Source organism: Mytilus galloprovincialis, chromosome 3 (genome assembly GCF_965363235.1).
Source record: "Mytilus galloprovincialis chromosome 3, xbMytGall1.hap1.1, whole genome shotgun sequence".
Taxonomy (NCBI): Eukaryota; Metazoa; Mollusca; class Bivalvia; order Mytilida; family Mytilidae; genus Mytilus; species Mytilus galloprovincialis.
In genome coordinates, this window is record NC_134840.1 from 1,282,429 (window position 1) to 1,301,512 (window position 19,084).

Here is a 19,084-nt window from a genome sequence, read left to right on the forward strand (position 1 = left end):
TCGGCTGTTATCGACGGCTAACTTTACACTTGTATGTTTATCTTAATGGGTAATTGTGTTTTTCACTGTTGTTTCGTTGCTGTCTGGTGGACGAATACATAAAATCGGCATGTCATCATCAAACATATTAATGGCTATATATCTGGTTATTCAGACACTTGTTTCTTCGCATAGAAAGAACTCATCTTAATCTGAGCATGGAACGAATACTTTATATCACGATCTATAAATGTGGATACCAAAAATGAAAAACATAGCAATTTTTTGTAAATCCAGCATTGCACGAAAAAATGTGTTGTATTCCAGTAAGTAGCACGGATTGGTAAAAAATCCGGGTAACAATAAATTGCACCACACTTAAATAAACAATTACACGTGCGAGACCATAAGTATGCTAATTAATGCATTTCCATATAAGGTAGTGTTCCTGACCTGTTCAATATCAGACCACAATAACGTTATTTATATAATTAAAACGAGGGAGATGATACAAAGTGCGGCATTTAAAAAGCACCAATTAGAAGTACAGACAACATTGATAATTGTAAGAAAGACTTACAACATTCTCCAAGGTACCACACAGAAAACTTATACCACTACTACTTTAAATTACCTGTATGAAGAAATCATGTGGAATATGATTAAAGCTGACAACATCACTTCGGCAGTTATAGCAAATATGAAACATACTGAAACAAACTATTTGCATTTAATTTAGCATTAATCATGTTGGAAATAAAATATGTTCTGTTCTGTTAATGACGTTATTTACGACAGCTTAAAACTAAAAATAATGAACACAAATGTATATATAATCACGGCGAATGTCGGGTGATGAATCCAAAGCATGAGACACAAATGTATATGTAATCACGGCGAATGTCGGGTGATGAAGCCAAAGCATGAGACGCTTATGTGTTTGTTTTATGTTTATTAGATTATAACAAAATGGTGAGTACTGTTCCCTAATGTTTGACATTTTTACCTACATGTATTATATCCGTTTATTTTTCTCACACATTGTTGTCGACATAAAATAAATTATGGTATCATACAAGTACCTTTACTGGATATCCTTCTTCAAAGTTAGACGTGCATATTTTGAGTGCAGTTTATATAATAGGTACAAAAAAAAAAAGAGAGAGACGAAAGATACCAAAGGGATAGTCAACTCATAAATCTAAAACAAACTGACAACGCCATGGCTAAAAATGAAAACGACAAACAAACAACAGCACATATGACACAACATAGAACACTAATGAATAAACAACACGAACCCAACCAAAAAACTAGGGGTGATCTCGGGTGCTCCGGAAGGGTAAGCAGATCCTGCTCCACATACACCCGTCGTGTTGCTTATGTGATAACAAATCCGGTAAATAGTCTAATTCGGTAGGTCACATTCATGAAAGGGAAGGGGATTGTAGTTACGACGTAAGGAACATATCCGATATCATTTGTGAAACGGTTATTCCATAACGGTCAACCAACTCGTGATGGCGTCCGTAAAATTTACGAAGGGATGATTTCAAATTCACCATTTGGAACTCTTGGTTTAATAGCTTCCTTGTGAGCAGCAACCCTCTATCAAGAAAATCATGATAGGAAATGCAAGCACGGGAATATCGTATTAATTGGGAGATATATATCCCGTATGCAGGTGCTACTAAGAAATGGAAAGTTCACAATTGGAAAGCTGAAATCATCTCTTTTGTCGTAAAGTTTTGTTTTCAACCGACCCTCATTGTCAATTTCTAGATGTAAGTCAAGATATGAGGCCGACTTAACCGTATCTGTATTATTAAGGTCTTTCCTTTTACTAAAGGGAAAGACCTTACTGTATTTCTTCTGATTATTATTATTATTATTATTATTCTTCTTGTTCCGCCAAACTTTGACAAAATTTCCCTCCGTAACCGTAAACCATGTCGCTTTCATGTTCACACTTTGTATTGGTGTCATGAATACCTATCCGGAACTCACCCTGTGAGTCGAAATATTTTGTCGGTACGGAGTAATCCCTCCGAAACCCAAAAACCTTGTTATCGTTCCAACACCGTAACCGTAATAGGTAGAAAAAAAATGAAGGGTGAAATTTGTTCAGGACCAGACCCCGGTTCTTCGTTACATTTGGATCGAAAAGATTCAACGACTCATTGGTAGGGTTATGCCCCTATGAAAATTAAACGGTGTCGGTTGGCCACCAAAACTCAGAAACCGTAAGTCGTAGACACATAGGATCTTCACCAATCATCATCATTTCATGTATCTTTAAAAAATATCTCAAGGTCAAATTTGTATGTTGACCTTGACCTCTGACCTAACAGCTTGTTATGGGATAATCTCAGAAACCATTATACTTACAGAAGTTTTAAATGGTGGAAAATGTTTGGGTCATTATGGCACAACTTTGTTACATTTTGATCAGAGATTTGACCTTTCTATAAGGGGCATAACCCCTGTTTTAGGTTTTTGAAAAGACAAAATCAGCTTTTACTATATAACCAAAGGTCCTAGACCCTTGGGGTCTTCAGTAATGGCATTGGGGACCGATGACCTTGACAAAGGTCAAAAGGTCAAAGGTCAAGGTCATGTCCCAGATAGCGAATTTAGTGTTTTTAACCTTATTTAAAGGATTTTTAGTGTGTTTTCGAGTTTTTTAAGGTTGACCTTGACCTTTTCAATACATTCTACGTCTGTTGGAACATGTATTTTACATTGAAAAAGGAAAGACCTCTCAATTGTTCAAGAACAATTGACAGTTTAATCCTTTATCTCTATCTCGATGGGATAGATGCGTTCCACATAGTCACCAACTTTTGAATTATTTAGTGAAAGAACATCATCTATATAGCGGAAAGTAGAGTTAAAGGATATTGCTAACTTCTTCTTATCTTTCTTCCTAAGAAGTTCCTGCATGAAGTCAGCCACATAATAATAAAGAAACAAGTCGGCAAGTAGAGGGGCACAGTTTGTTCCCTTTGGAACGCCGACAGTCTGTTGAAAAACACGTCCTCCGAACGTAACAAATATGTTGTCAATCAAGAAATCAAGCATCTTGATAATATCAGTTTCAGAGAATTTTTTGTTTGAATCAGAGTGATCTTTACAAAGTAGGATTTATCCCTCCCTAAGACAAGATACTTTATCTACGTTGGCCATTCTTTTTTATGAAGCAAAGCAATACCAACTCTTTCAATTTGTCATTTACAAAATATCATATTGATATATGAAGGGTAAGCAGATCAGGCGGTTCAAATTCATTTAATATAAAAGAATAAAAATAAATACCCTTGTTTATATGAGAATCGTAAAATAATGCCTTAAACTTTAACCGCCAAAAGATAAAAGTACATAAAAAAACAAAATATGTAAGAAGAGGTTGGTTGTTTAAAGACTAAAAAAAATAGAAGAAAATACCGAGGAGGTAATGCAAAGTGTCCTATAAGGAACAAATATAGAGAAATAAATAATTACTAGTAGTAATGTAAAGAGAAATGCACGTGTAAAAATAAATAAATGTTGGTTGATTGTGAAAGTTTTTAATGGTTCTATAGCGATAACGATAAAATGTTGAGTAAAACATATGTTTTAAGGTTCCCGTATGTAAGAATCTAATGCAAGTTTAATCATAAGAATTAGATGTCAGGATCAGACCTAATTTAGTGCTAACTGTGTTGACCTAGCTAGTCATCATGTAAAACCTTGATTATAGCAAACATAATATATTCTAGCATAAGCAAATCATAATTCCTAATGTAATATCTTAACTGTAATCAAATGTTTTAGAAAACTATCCATTGTAAAACAAACAACAAATCCGACTTAAGTAATATAATAGAAAATGAAGGTATGACTTGCGGTAGTTCTGGAGTTGGAGCAAAGTACATAAGAAATGAGCATACTCCACAGAGAGGAAATGACTCGGGTATGTTTGGAGTTCGACCAGACTACCAAGAAAAGCGGGCTTAACACATATATAAAAATAGAGAAACGATAATAATAACGGTAATAAAAAAAACCCACCAACGCTCTTACTATAAAGATGAAGAGATCGAAAAATGTAAAATATTAAAGAATAAAATTGCTTTATTTAATAAGAAAAATAAGAATAAGAATATCTAAAACGCAATAACTCATCTTGGTCATAACAACTTGTAAAACCAAAACATCTAATATAAACTGATCATAAGCCACAGTGTCAAATGGTCCAATTTAAACAAGTATTAAAAGAAATAAATTCAAATGTAAAATTGCGGAGCAATTTCTTTGAACAACAGGGATATATAATGAAGGTAAAATGAGGTAAAATATTTAAAGAAATAAATTTTAATATTTCATATAAAACTAAGTGAATCTTCTTTGTAATTGTAGAAAATAACTAATTCTTGTATAAAGCTTTTTGTATAAAAAGATATAATTAGAAAGTCTATAATGTTATGTAACTTTTAATATATAAGTATTAGATTTATAATGTTATGTAACTTTTAATATATAAGTATTAGATCTATAATGTTATGTAACTTTTAATATATAAGTATTAGATGTGAAATTCTTCTTATTTGACACTTAGCGACATAAATAAGGTTTGACAGCTTAAACTCTTAGAAGTATTTCCTTTAGCAAATATATTTAATTCTTTTCTATTGTTCACCTAGAATTCTATCTAACCAAATAATCGGATTTCCCTCTTTATTAAAATAAGTATTCTTAAAGTCATTTTGATAGGTGAATAAAACAAGTCCAACCAGCACGTGTTCTTAGGGTTTAGGTAGGAAACCCTAAGGAACCAAACATTAATTTACTCGTATGGTTGGACTAGAAATAAACCTATATAGACATCTTTGTTTTATTCACCAGGTTCGTAAACTTTCAAATTTTGTTTAATGAAAAACATAACGTAACCTTAATAATCTTTTAATGTAACAGTTTATAACAGAAATTTTTCTTTATTAAAGTTACCATAAATATCATGATAAACTATTTTAATTAATTGATAATGTATTTTGATAACTGTTATTTTAATTTCATTTTAAGAGTCAAACTCTTTTATTTCATATTTATGTATTTGATTAATTTACTCGTATGGTTGGACTCGAAATAAACATATATAGACATCTTTGTTTTATTCACAAGGAGCCTAGAAAGAACACGAACGACAGTCACCCAAATTGTCGTAGTTAAAATACTGAGAAGAAACATGTAAAACAGAAACCAACAACACATAAACCCTTCAACGGGAAATGGGAGGCAACTGCCTTAGTCAGCCCTTTCCCCCATTTTCTTCATTTGATATACCTTCCATTTCAGACAGCTGTTTTTACTTTTGAGATTTTTTTCGAACAATTGATTAACAAATTGGGGGTACACAATAACTTTTTGTAAATTACCTGTTAAAAATTTCAACCTAAAGTTACATAATTTACTTACTCTGAATACCTTCTATTGTATAATAAAGAAACAAGACGATTTTCCTGGCTGTCTTCACATCCTCGGAATCAAATACATCTTCTGCAGTGCCAATCACATCTACAACCGAGGATATAGTTTCAACCCAGCCTTTTATGGTTGGTAAGAAGAATATTATCAACTCTACTGATATCTAAAATATGCGAAGAATGTGTTTAAAAATCAAGTAAACAGACAAGCAAACAGGATAAATGAATTGATTTTGATTTATTTAACTGGGCAAAATAAGAAATCTATAATGCAATACTCGGTGCGTATATGTGAGTATGTGTGTTCTACATTTCTACTATTGTTTAAATATTATACTCTGTGGTTATGTATTAACAACAGCAATAAATAGAAAATGAACATGGGAATTGTGTCAAAGAGACAATAACCTAATCTCCGCCGGAATTTTAATTTGTTTTTTTTTTGTGTGTACTCAAGAGTTACGTGTTCTTAGCTGTGTTTGTACTTTCTTTGTTTGTCGGGGATTGCCAATGGTGTTGTCGCATTTTCTACGACTTATTGTTTCTGATTATCTCTTGTGTATATCCTACCTGTCTTACGGGAATGGTAAATCTAATAGTTTAAAAAAAACAAGAGTGCGGGATTTTCTCGCTGTGTTGAAAACACATTGGTGGACTTGGACTTTTTTCTTCTCTTTGGTCAGGTTGTTGTCTCTTTGACACATTTCACGTTTTCATTATCTATTTATTGCTGTTGTTAATACATAACAACTATTTCGTAAGGCTTAAAATAAGGAAATAATGAAAATTATATTTCATGTTTTGATTAATGATTGAAGCTTTTCTTGGCCAATGAAATCTCACCTTGTAAATAAGGACAAAACACACAAAGTATACTGATAGAATTCTAGCTGAGTATCTGAAATCTGAAAAAAGTTATATAAACATTTTATAACTTCATGATAATATCTGATCGATTGATAATGAACTAAAATTAAAAATCAATTAACAGAGAACCATTGAGGATCTTTCCATCTCAAATGTTGATAATTAAGGTTTAAATGAACTTTTATCTTTTTCGATTTTAGCCATGGTGTTATCAGTTTATTTTCGATTTATGAGTTTGACTGTCCCTTTGGTATCTTTCAAACCTCTTTTATACAGATATACAAACAAAAGTGTATAACAAAAGTAGCCTTTTATTTAAAAAAAACTATTCCAGAAGATAAATTATCTTGTACAGATTCCAAGAGAAAAATATTGACTAATCTTGTACGGTTTACATTTTTTAAAACAATGATACAAACATATTTTTATGTCGAAAGTTACAATATTAACACATTCTGATGAATAGTTTATAAGTATACATACTAGGATTATTCCTGTACAACCATGGCTTCAAACAGGAACTAAAACAGCTGATCATATTGTCTTTACAACCCTCACCATCACTAAAGACCAGTCATAAAATAGGTAAATATATATGTATATAGTTAAAATTCTGTTAACTCGATTGTTTTGTCTAAAATAAAATTGATGCAAAAATGAGTTTTCAAAGGGAAGAGCTAGATCATTCTCTATATATGATTGATATATATATAAGTAATAAAAAATATGGAGGAGTAACTACCACCAGGGACAAAAGGAAAAGTCTTTTAAATAGTGGGAAATGAATTGCACAATCTGGAGTAAAACATAATCGGTAAAATTACAGATACCGATCGTGAGTGATTTGAGACACACATAGATTTCACCACTGCAACAAAGGTGTTACGATAGTTCTTCTTTCGAGACAGTTAAATTTGTTTGACAAATAGGTCTGAACTATTGGAAAGGACTTACAGAAAAATGTTTTGTATAATCTAAAATCAATTCAAAATGTTACCCATGATCTTCAATGATTGTCCTTGGAGGTTGGAAGGTATTGCGAACGTGTTTACCCGCTAAAGAACTCCTAATTTTGTCCATGGTATCAGCATGTGGTCCAACTGTGTTCGGTTTTGGGTTTATGATTGGTATGTGTGGTATCATATTCAGCGAGAACAGAAATCTTGCTGGCAGCATAACTGCTAGGTAAAACATAGAAGCCAGTTTTGGCCAGTCCCGTAATACCAACAAGAACTGATTCGTCTGAAATAAAAAAAAAATATGCAAGTTTATGAAAGCAACAATGAAACACAATATGTTACATTATCATAACTGCTTATACCAGCTTTTCGTCATTTATCATACATGTATATTAGAATACAATGAACATTTTTTCCAGTAAAAGTGCCTCTCAAAAGAAAAGTTTGATAAAATCGTCAACCTGTCAAAATAATAAAAGGAAATTCACCACTTTATTAACCGATAATAGGAATAGAAGTTAGATTGCTTTGTTTAAATTTTCCTCTTTAGGCGATTGATGTACGAGTGACATTCGTTAAAAGATACTCATTCAATCATGGCGGTATTGGTTTTGCGTATATCCCTTTTAAACTATATGGAAAATTATGTTTCCTCTAAAAACAACGATCAATATTTGACCAAAAATTGGTAAATGTATAATAGGAGGTCAGCTTCAAATGGTTTTCAACTCGGATAGATCGAATAGAAATATTGGATTCAAAGGGTATCATTATTGGCTGATTGTCGAAAGTATCCACATCTGAAACATAAAAGGTAAAAAGTTTTGAAACTCGAGTGGATTTATGATTTCAAACCCTCTACACACGATTCGTATTTAATGTTGATCGGGTGACAAACATGGAGGGGAGGTATTGATAGCATTTAGCTCCCTTCATAACAAAATGGAAATCCACAAAATGTAGTGTTCTGCTCTTTATACACTCGGCAAATTAGCTTATATGATGTACAAGTTAGAGTACACATTTTGTTCAAATAATTACCTAAACTTGATTAGAAATCACTAGTAATTATTGTCTTCATATTTTAAACATTATAGCCATTTCACAAGTGTACTTACCGATGAAAGGAGATCCGAACAGCCAAACGTGATAAAGGAAGCTTCGAAAAAGAATACCCAAACGTGGAGGGTTCCCAAAATATATCCTAAAGGTGTCCTCACAGTCAGGGCTCCAAAAACAGGAAAGAATATCAAGCCATAACATATTACTGACACTAATATCACAAATACTGAAAGAAGACAAAATAAAACATTGACGCAAAATCCAACAAAAAGAAAATCAGTTGTTAGAATGACGTGAAGACAACTTTGTACTTTGATAATATTGTAATGATTTAAAAAAAGATTAACTCCAGAATACTCAATCTGCATACTTCAATTTCATTACAATAAAGTAGTTGATTGTTAACGAAATATTGCCAGTCCTGGCATTGTGTTGATGAGTTTTGAGTATCAGTATAATAAAATAGAGAATTTTAAAGAATGTTCAGAAAACTTTCTGCTACAACACCGCTAGTAGTTTGTGTATGTTAAATGGTTTCTCTGTACAGCGTAAGACTTATATTTTTTAAATACAAATGTATATACTGTACCCCTTCGCCATTATAGATAACTTCAAGTTGCATTGTATAGTCATTTAATTTAATCTTTTAGCTCGCCATTTTTTGTGCAATACCTTTCATATTTAGTTTTTTTTAAATAATATATCATATCAATATAAAGCAAACAGATCTGAAGAATCAATTTTCGAAAACAAAGTTACGGTTTATTTACCAATTATACAACTATCCATCAGAGACCAAAAGACGTGGATAAACCTCTAGTTAACTAGAAGCTTATGATGCTTTTCCAGTATTAGTTATTTTTCGCATGTTGTGCTGTTACACCACTGTCCAAGGTTATTGTGTGTGAGTGGGATGTATGTGTGTGTGTGTGGTGGTGGTGGGGGGGAGGGGGGATGATCGCATTTAAATCCCGTCACAACCTGTATGTGCCAGTCCCAAGTCAGGTGCCTGTTATTTAGTGGTTGTTGTTAGTTGCTGTCAATTATATTTGTTGTATGCTTATTGTATTGCACATAATTTAGGCCGTTTATTTTCTTGTTTAAAATGTGTTACATGTTTGTCATGTCGGTGGGTTTTATAGAGGACTTGTGTGGCCGTTCATGTCAAAATATCGATTGTTCAATCTAGATGCATTTTCAATCTAGATACTTCGCAAAACTATTTGGATGCTTCGCACAAGTATCTTGATAGATCGTGTTAGTATCTAAATGGTCGAAAACGCTAGAGACTTCAAGGCATATTGAAAAGTGTGTGTATTCAGTTTAACTGTTTCCATCTAGAAAGTTAGTCATAGCAACTATAGATGCTAGTCATAGCAACTATAGATGCTTATTTAAACTATCTAGATACTTGTGCAAAGCTTCTAGAGATTTTGCAAAGCATCTAGATACCTGTGCAAAGCATCTAGATACTTGTGCGAAGCATCTACATACTTGTGCGAAGTATCTAGATACTAGTTTGAAGCATCTTGATACTCGTACGAAGCATCTAACTATATGTATGAAGCATGCAAAGTATATAGATACTTTTGCAAAGTATTTAGATACTTGTGCGAAGCATCTAGCTACTTGTATGAAGCATGCAAAGTAAGTATATTTGCAAAGTATTTAGATACTTGTGTGAAGCATCTAGATACTTGTGCGAATCATCTATATACTTGTGCGAAGCATCTATATACTTGTAGGAAGCATCTATATAGATACTTGTGCGAATTAACTAGATACTTGTGAGAAGCATCTAGATACTAATTAAAATTAACTAGATGCTTTCAACAAGTATCTAGATGGAAAAACCATCTAGACGAAACCGCTATTTTGACATGAACGGCCACTCATAGAAATTAGTACACATGTTCCTTATGATATAATCTTCATAATTTCAATACCAAATTAGTTTTGACACAATTTTCACGGTCCACTGAGCGCAGAAAATGAAAGTGTGAGTGGGGCATCCATGTAGTATGGAAAAATTCTTGTTTTAAACATATGGATGTAATTCTATAAAGTTTTCAAACTTTAATGCGTAAAAACTTACTTCTTAATGAAAAATGTCCATTGAACTCAAATATAAATCTACCATTCAAAATAACCTCCGAACACAGATATGAGATGGCGCCAAACGCAGCAATAAACGACATCCGGTTCTTCATTTCGAAGATATTCATTGGACTGAAAGAAAAAGAAAATAGTATGTGTGATTACTAATATACAAAAAATGTGTACGTTCTAGCTGTCATCTAGGCTTAGGATGTCCTACTGATTCAATATACCAAACTTCTATATCAAATAATTATTGCCAGAAACATGTATTTTTAAAACATTTTGATAATATGTTTTGAAATACAAAATCATTATTATCATTGTATCCCTATAATTATTGCTAGTCAAGTTAATGTTAATTAGCTTTAAACAACAATCCTCAGAATGACAAATAATCAGTCTCACAATCCGGTCTTGATGCACATGCGTACTGATACTCATTTCAAAATACCTTGTCTTTATGCACATGTGTACTGATACTAACTACACAATACCTGGTCTTGATACACATTTGTACTGATTTTCACTACAAAATACCTTATCTCGATGCACATGTGTACTGATACTACACTATACAATACCCGGTCTTGATGCACATTTGTACTAAGAGGGTGGTAAAGGGTTATTTTCGTGCAATGTGATTGCCGTTTTTTATTTGACGTTCAATGTGTTTTTACTTTTTTATTTGACGTTCAGTCGTGCAAGACGGGTGCCTCGTTCAACGTGTTCTACTTATTTAATTTTACGTGCATCGTGATTTTCAAAGTCTTATTTTGCGTGCTCGGTATTTTTCAAATAAAATTCAAACACTTGGCAGGGATCGTCAAGAAATACTTTTTTAAAAGCCGTAAACCAATTATATCATAAATGTGTATACTAAATCGGGAATATCAAGTAAAACAAAGAGTTAATATATACAAGAAGACAGTGACTCAGTGTTCACATAAAAGAATTTATTTTTCGTGCAACGTTCATTACAGAAATTATTTCACGTTTTTTTCGTGCAAGCACCCCCTTTACCACCCTCTACTAATACTCACTACACAATATCCAGTTTTGATGCACATTTGTAATGATACACACTGCAAATTACACTGTCTCGATGCACATGTGTACTGATACTACACTATACCTGGTCTTCATCCACATTTGTATACCGATACTCACTCCCCAACACCCGGTCTTTATGCACATGTGTATTGATACAATACCCGGTTGTATATGCCACTGCTGTTGCACGTTACGGTCCGCGAGAGTATCATCATCCTAGTAGTCATTACTTTTGTGTTAACATGATATATCATCGACACGATGATTTTCTTTTCTTTTTTAAAGTTTGACTTGACATTTCAACGGAGTTGATACGTGTCTTAATTTGACGAAAGCTCATCTAGTGTACTAAGTCATAAGCCTCGTATCTTTGGTGAGTTTTAACACTACCTGGTCGTATGTACATTTTTACCGATGTTTACTACTCAATTTCCATTCTTAGTGCACATACTCACTACACAAAACTCGGTCTTGATGCACATGTGTACTGATACTTACTAAACAATACCCGGTCTTGACGCACATTTGTCCAAGAACTTATTTTTTCTTGTCACCATAAACGAGAAAAAAACAAATTCTAAAATCTGAAAAAAATTAATTTTAATGTCAGGAAATTTATCTTTTTCTGAATTAAATATGTCGTTTCATCATAACTGGTTTCATTCGGTTAAATATGAATAAAGCACTTTGTGACAGAGGTATCATTCAAGATTTCAAGATGACATTTCCTAATGAAAACGATAATTAATAAAACGGATGATAAATATAATAATAAGTTTGTCCGTCTGTATAATTGATTGAGAGACTTTTTATTTGGCTACATTTGATTCTTCATATCAAACGTTTTGCTTGTATGATAACGTGGACTAAAATCAGGACGCTTACACATTACATTTGACTTTTCATCTGTAATCTGTTTATGATTTTTTTCCGAATCCGCTATTCAAAAATAGACTATGACACTTTTTTTCGAATTTAAATTTCTTCCGAGAGATAACGCAAAAAACTTTTGATCGCGAATGAGCTTCATAATGATGACGTGATCAGATGATGTCCTATCTATAGGTCGGAAAATGTGGTGAACATTTCCATCTCTTCTGCACGCCTTAGACGCACGCGGTGAATTTGGATTTTTATTAATTTTTCCACAGTAACTTTTTTTTTAGATGTCCAGTTAGAAGTTAAAATACCTATTTATAAAAAAAATAGACCCAATTCTATTTGATTCGCTGTTCTTCTAGGACACTAAACAGTTAACTTGGAAAAACGAAAGAAAATGAAATTCTGCAAATTAAGAGAAAAAAATAATTGTCAAGATTCCATGAGATATGGAAAAAAAATTTGTACTTACAGACGGTATTAGCATCAGCTGGTAAAATAAATACTGTCCTTCTTGAGTCAACTCTTTTGGATCACAGTCAATGTTACTGTAATTGAAATTTGGAAGTCATAAATAAGGAATACAAATTTGTCCTTCAATATATGATAAAGTTTCATTTGAGCAAAGAGGAAATAATTGGGTTCCCGCTCCATTTACTAACTAGAGGCTCCAATGTGCCTGTGTCGCTCACCTGATATTTTTATTCACAATTGATACATCAAATAATGTCACCGTTATACTTTTGCTTTATTTTCAGAGATATAAGCCAAAAACTGTATTTTACCCCTATGTTCTATTTTTTGCCATGTCTGGCATGATGGTTATCAGGCAGCGTCAACGGACACAATTTTAAACAGGAAACCCTAACAATGATTGTGGCCAAGATTGATTAAATTTGTGTTAGTTGTTTCAGCGGAGAATATCTTTGGCAAAGATTATAAATATTTATGGAACTAAAAAAATACTTTAGAAGGCAATAACTCCTTATGGATTCAATTGACAATTTTGGTCTTGTTGACTTATTTGTAGATCTTACCTCGCTGAACATTATTGCTGTTTCCAGTTTAGTCTATCTCTAATAATATTCAGGATAATAACCAAAAACATTTGATTGGTTTGCCAAATCACCTGACACATTTATTAAACGAGATACGCAAATGATGATTGTGGTAAAACTTGGCCCACTAGTTTCATAGGAGAAGATTTTTGAAAAGTTAACGACGACGGGAGGCCAGGTGAGCTAAAAATGCAAGTGCGACGAGAAGTTGTTCCTATCAAAACATCTTTTGACAATAAGATTTGAAAAGCTGATATCATACTGTGTATGTAAATATTTACAGTCATATTATTAGTTGCTTAAAAGTTAAAATGATTTTCGTTATGGACTCATAATTAATCCATGCAGGAATAATAAACTGCTAAAACAAAATGAAATATAAAATTGAGAATGGAAATGGGGAATGTGCCAAAGAGACAACAACCCGACCATAGAACAGACAACAGCAGAATGTCACCAATTGGTTTTCAATGCAACGAGAAACCCCCGCACCCGGAGTCGGCCTTCAACTGGCCCATAAACAAATATCTATTCTAGTTCAGTAATAATTGACATCATACTAAAACTCCGAATTATAAATCATACAAGACTAACAAAGGCCAGAGGATCCTGACTTGGGATAGGCGCAAAAATGTGGCGGGGTTAAACATGTTTTTTGAGATCTCAGCCTTGTCCTCTATAACTCTAGCCAATGTAGAAAAGACCGAGTCCGATGTAGAAGAGGTAACAAAAAAAAATAAACAAAATGACATAAATACATAAATAACAACAGACTACTAGCAGTTACTGACATGCCAGCTCCAGACCTCAATTAATCTGATGGAGAGATTATGTCTTCATCATATGAATATCAGGCACAATCTCTCCCGTTAGGGATTTAGTATTATACCATAATAAAATATATGGGAAGAACATAACCCGTGTCAGGCAAACAACTGGTTTTAAAATAAATGTGTTTAATTCCGATGCAAAGACCCTATAAGTGAATCAATATTAGAGCCAAAATATGCAATCTTTAATGACCTGACAACAGTATCGTAACTATATCCCTTTTTAATAAGTCTGTTTAAAGGTTTTGTTAGCTTTTGAGATAAATACTGACATTTTTGTGCTTTGTAAAGAATATTACCATAAAAGATTGGATGTGAAATACCTGAACGTATAAGGTGTCTGCATGTTGAGTTATATCTATACCATAACAAACTACTAAAATAAGTGTATACTAACCTGTCTTATGTACTTGTGATGTACTCTGTCGAGTTTACAGCTGTAGTTAATAGTATAATAGTATAAACAGAATCAATAAAGACATCTACACACAGAAATCTGTACTAACGTACTAACCTGACTTGTGTACTTGTGTTGTACTCTGTCGAGTTTATAGCTGACTCTAAAAGTACTGAGAGTATTGACAGAGACATCTACAAACATAAAACATGTCTACGTCATTTAGTGTCTGGTGGATCCTAGCCATCCTAACCATATCTTCTTTCAATATTAGTTGTTATAGATATTATACGTCTTAAACAAATATATAAGCAATAATTGTATCTTGACTGTAACTGAAATGTTTTTTTAATTATTGTCATTTAAAAACACTTTTGATAGTTATCAAAGGTACAAGGCTTATAATTCAATACAGCAGACGCGCGTTTTGTCTACACTAGACTCATCAGTGACGCTCAGATCAAAATAGTGAGGGACTAGAACTTTACTGTTAAAAGAAATCATTCAATTCAATTTGTATTGATGAAGAACATCTGGAGACAATGTCTGTAAGTTCTGCTGTGTCGTTATTTGTTGTTTACTTAAACTGGCAACCAGGACAATCTCCGGTTATTTACCCCCAAAGTTTAATTATATATTAGTTTGTTATATATTGACTTACCTCAACTGTTCTAGATTACGGTAAATGGTATCGTTTAAAACTAAATTAATGTTAAATTCGATTTGAATGAAGTTTCCAACAGGAAATTTTAACATTATTCATAAAGACATATTAGTAAGTAGAAATAGGAACAGATATTATACTTAAAATCAATCTAAACTGTTAATGCGGATTAAATTTTCATAGTTTATAATGCATAATAACTTAAATACATGCTAGTGAAATAAAATGTTCTAGTTCTTGATCTTAAAATTAATGGTCCCTTTAATTCTAGTTACACAATGTTTATATATATATATTAAACAATAACAAATTTGGTTGACACATTCAACAATACCTACTGTTATCCTGATGATATTTTTTAGTTAAATAATCCAGTTTTCTAAATTTAGTACTGAAATTTACCCTAAAAAATATTTTTAATAAATCTAAAATAAACAACAGTTACTGTAGTTGTCTTTTTAGACAGTTAGACTTGGACATTTACATTAGAAAAGGGAAACTTCATACTTATTATTACGACAAAAGAGACGATTTTTATTCCCTCTTCTCAATGTTCCCTTTTTTAACTTTTAGACGGCGATGTTCATTTGCCTCCTTCATACTGTGTTTATATAACCAAACTCGCTCGTTATGCCCTTGTGTGCAGTGATGTCATTTATTTTAACGAACGTAATCAAAGCACCACTGTCAGGGATTTCGATACCATAAATTATTGAAATTGTTTACTAAATTCCTTCATATATACTAATATTTGAATCGTAAATTTTGCAGTACCTACAGCAAACTTATCAAAACGGTATTTTTAATCCTAAACGTAACGGGAAGATTTTACTAAAAGCGCGGAAAAAAACTATGTGATATGTGTAAATTCAATGAACCTTTAAACAAAGTTATAAGAAAAATATTATCTTTTGAATATTGTTGACATTGGCACAGATATCGATTTTGTCATCATCAAAAAATTACATAACTAAATTTGTATTATTTTTGATTAAATATTTTAAAAATTACATATTACAACTAAAATAATGCTACCCAGCCAAATTACTGACTTATGAGACACTTTAAAAAATACCACATATATTATATAACAATTAAAACATATACACTAAAAATATCATTACATATTATACCTTCCACGAAAAATAATGTGACATAAAGTTTTTGCAATAAATGGTTGAATTGCATCATTGAATTGACATAACGAAAACATTTGTTTTGTAAACCAAGTTCATTTAAAATCTCACAAATGTCACCAGATTTCTTCATTTAATCATATCTTAAGGTAGCACAATACAAAGATTTTTCATTCCCAATCAGACATCATTAAACTGATGTAATTCCACTCATTCTTCTTTAAATTTTATAAATTTAAACCTTTAGGTAGCACAATACAAAGATTTTTCATCCCCAATCAGACATCTTTAAACTGATGTAATTCCACTCATCATTCTTTAAATTTCATAAATGAGATACCAAAAGAAAGAAGGATTAATCTTTCAAATTGTGATAATTTCATTATGACATACTTATTTGGCTATTTATTTTAGGTATTTTTGACATATACGTAGCTCTTCAACGGTTTCGGTATTTATATATCTTCGGATTTTAAATGTTTGACTTTGAGCGTTCATGATGTAGGTAAATCCAGTAAAGCTCTTCGCACGCAAGAAATTATTAACGTGTTGTTTTCAATTTTTTCTTGTACTCCTCACCCGTTTTCTTCAAATTTGGGATAAAAAGACTTGATTAGCAATAAAATTTGAAAAATTATTTTCTCAAAACTTATTGTAAATGCACAATTTTTTCACAGATTAAAGTTGGATTATAACATTTTTGAAATTCATTGATATTTTCCACTAGTCTCTATTTTTTAGAAATAATTTAAGAACGAGATTCCAACAAGACTGAACTTCAGAAAATTGAAGAGAGGTCTAACGAAATATTTGTCAACGGTTTAATTGCACCACATTACCAATACGATGCTTCTTTGTCCATAATGATTACGTCCTCACTACATCTTTACTACGACCTACCTATGCTTCTACTACGTACTCGTTTGGCCCCGTCTGCACTGCGAATGTTTTGAGCATGTTCTCGACTGGTCGTGAACCTCCACGATCATTTAGATTTGGCACGTCCTCACTACATCTTTACCTCGACCTACCTATGCTTCTACTACTTATTCTTTTGGCCCCGTCTGCACTGCGAATGTTTTGAGCATGTTCTCGGCTGGTCGTGAACCTCCACGATCATTTAGACTTGGCACGTCCTCACTACATCTTTACTACGACCTATATATGCTTCTACTACGTATTCTTTTGGCTCCGGCTGCACTGCGAATGTTTTGAGCATGTTCTCGGTGAACCTACACGATTGTTCAGACTTGGCTTTCTACAATCTTTCAACGACTTCCAATTGTTTTTCCACAATTTTTAAGGTCGTTGCAGCGTGGTGAAAGTGTGAGGATACTTATATGAGAGTAACTTCAAAAGGGAAGCTACTAAGGAAGAAAGAACAGAAGTAAGTTGTATCCTTTAACTTTGATTTCTGCTATAATGATTCGAATATAACCTATCGCAATTGAGATAAAGGATACAACAGATAGAGTTAAGTCTGACTCATATCTTGAATAACATCTAGAAATCGACAATTAGTTAAAAACAAAACTTGATGACAAAAGACATGATTTCAACTTCCCATTTGTGAATTTTCTTTTTTCATGTAGCAACATTCCAGCAGGGCATGCATACGTAGTACACATCTCCCAGTTGATACGATATGCTAGGGCTTGTATTAAGATGATTTCCGTGATAGAGGATTGCTGCATACAATACAGCTTTAAAACTAGTTCAAGTAGTGAAATTTGAGTCATCCATTCGTATTTTTTACGGAAGTTATCAAGAGTTGGTTTACCGTTATAAAATATCCGTCTACGTGACTTACCGAATAAGACTTATATGTTGTCATTTTATACGTTGTCATTTGAATGTTATATTGCCATAAAAGCTGGAGGTTTGGCATTCCACAAAACCAGGTTCAAACCACCATTTTGTTTTCTTAAAATATCCTGTACCAAGCCAGGAAAATGGCCATTGTTATATTATAGTTCACTTCTGTGTGTGCTACATTTAAATGTTGTGTTTCTGTTGTGTCGTAGTTCTCCTCTTTTGTAACCCGGATTATTTTTCTCAATCGGTTTATGAATTTCTAACAGCGGTATACTACTTGCTTTTATTGATAACCAGGTTTGAAATAACATGATCATGACGAACAACAAGACGGATGCCACAAGAGGAACAGGATATGCCTACCCGTCCGAAGCACCTGAGATCACCCCAAGTTTTCAATGGGATTCGTGTTGCTCAGTCTTTAGTTTTTTATGTTTTGTTTTGTGTACATACTATTGTTTGTCTATTTGTCTTTTTTCTTTTTAGCCAAAGCGATGTCTCTTTGTTTTTTTACATATGAATATGCATGTCCCTTTGGTATCTTTCGCCCTTCTTTTTATAATGTCAGTTTCAGAAAGTGTTTGCTTGTATCAGACAGACTTTTTACTAAGCACGATTCATCACTCCCTAAGTAAAGGTTCATGTGTCTACATTGACCATTGTTGTGTATGAAACCACTCCCTAAGTAAAGGTCCATGTGTCTACATTGACCATTCTTGTGTATGAAACCACTCCCTAAGTAAAGGTTCATGTGTCTACATTGACCATTCTTGTGTATGAAACCACTCCCTAAGTAAAGGTTCATGTGTCTACATTGACCATTCTT

General features: G+C 32.7%; 1 protein-coding gene across 1 annotated transcript in view; it reads right to left on the reverse strand.

Moving 5' to 3' along the window:
* LOC143066906 (receptor for retinol uptake stra6-like) overlaps positions 1 to 15,400 on the reverse strand; it is a 32,000-nt gene extending 16,600 nt beyond the window's left edge. Inside the window, exons 1-11 of the mRNA XM_076239741.1 lie at positions 15,305 to 15,400; positions 14,761 to 14,837; positions 12,831 to 12,906; positions 11,978 to 12,063; positions 10,425 to 10,558; positions 8,386 to 8,555; positions 7,306 to 7,550; positions 6,792 to 6,871; positions 6,285 to 6,346; positions 5,434 to 5,605; positions 614 to 689 (exon numbers count right to left, since the gene is read on the reverse strand). Coding sequence (XP_076095856.1) covers positions 614 to 689; positions 5,434 to 5,605; positions 6,285 to 6,346; positions 6,792 to 6,871; positions 7,306 to 7,550; positions 8,386 to 8,555; positions 10,425 to 10,558; positions 11,978 to 12,063; positions 12,831 to 12,906; positions 14,761 to 14,837 — 1,178 coding nt within the window. The 5' untranslated portion in view covers positions 15,305 to 15,400. The remainder of the gene's footprint in view (positions 1 to 613; positions 690 to 5,433; positions 5,606 to 6,284; positions 6,347 to 6,791; positions 6,872 to 7,305; positions 7,551 to 8,385; positions 8,556 to 10,424; positions 10,559 to 11,977; positions 12,064 to 12,830; positions 12,907 to 14,760; positions 14,838 to 15,304) is intronic.
* Between the last annotated feature and the right edge of the window lie 3,684 nt (positions 15,401 to 19,084).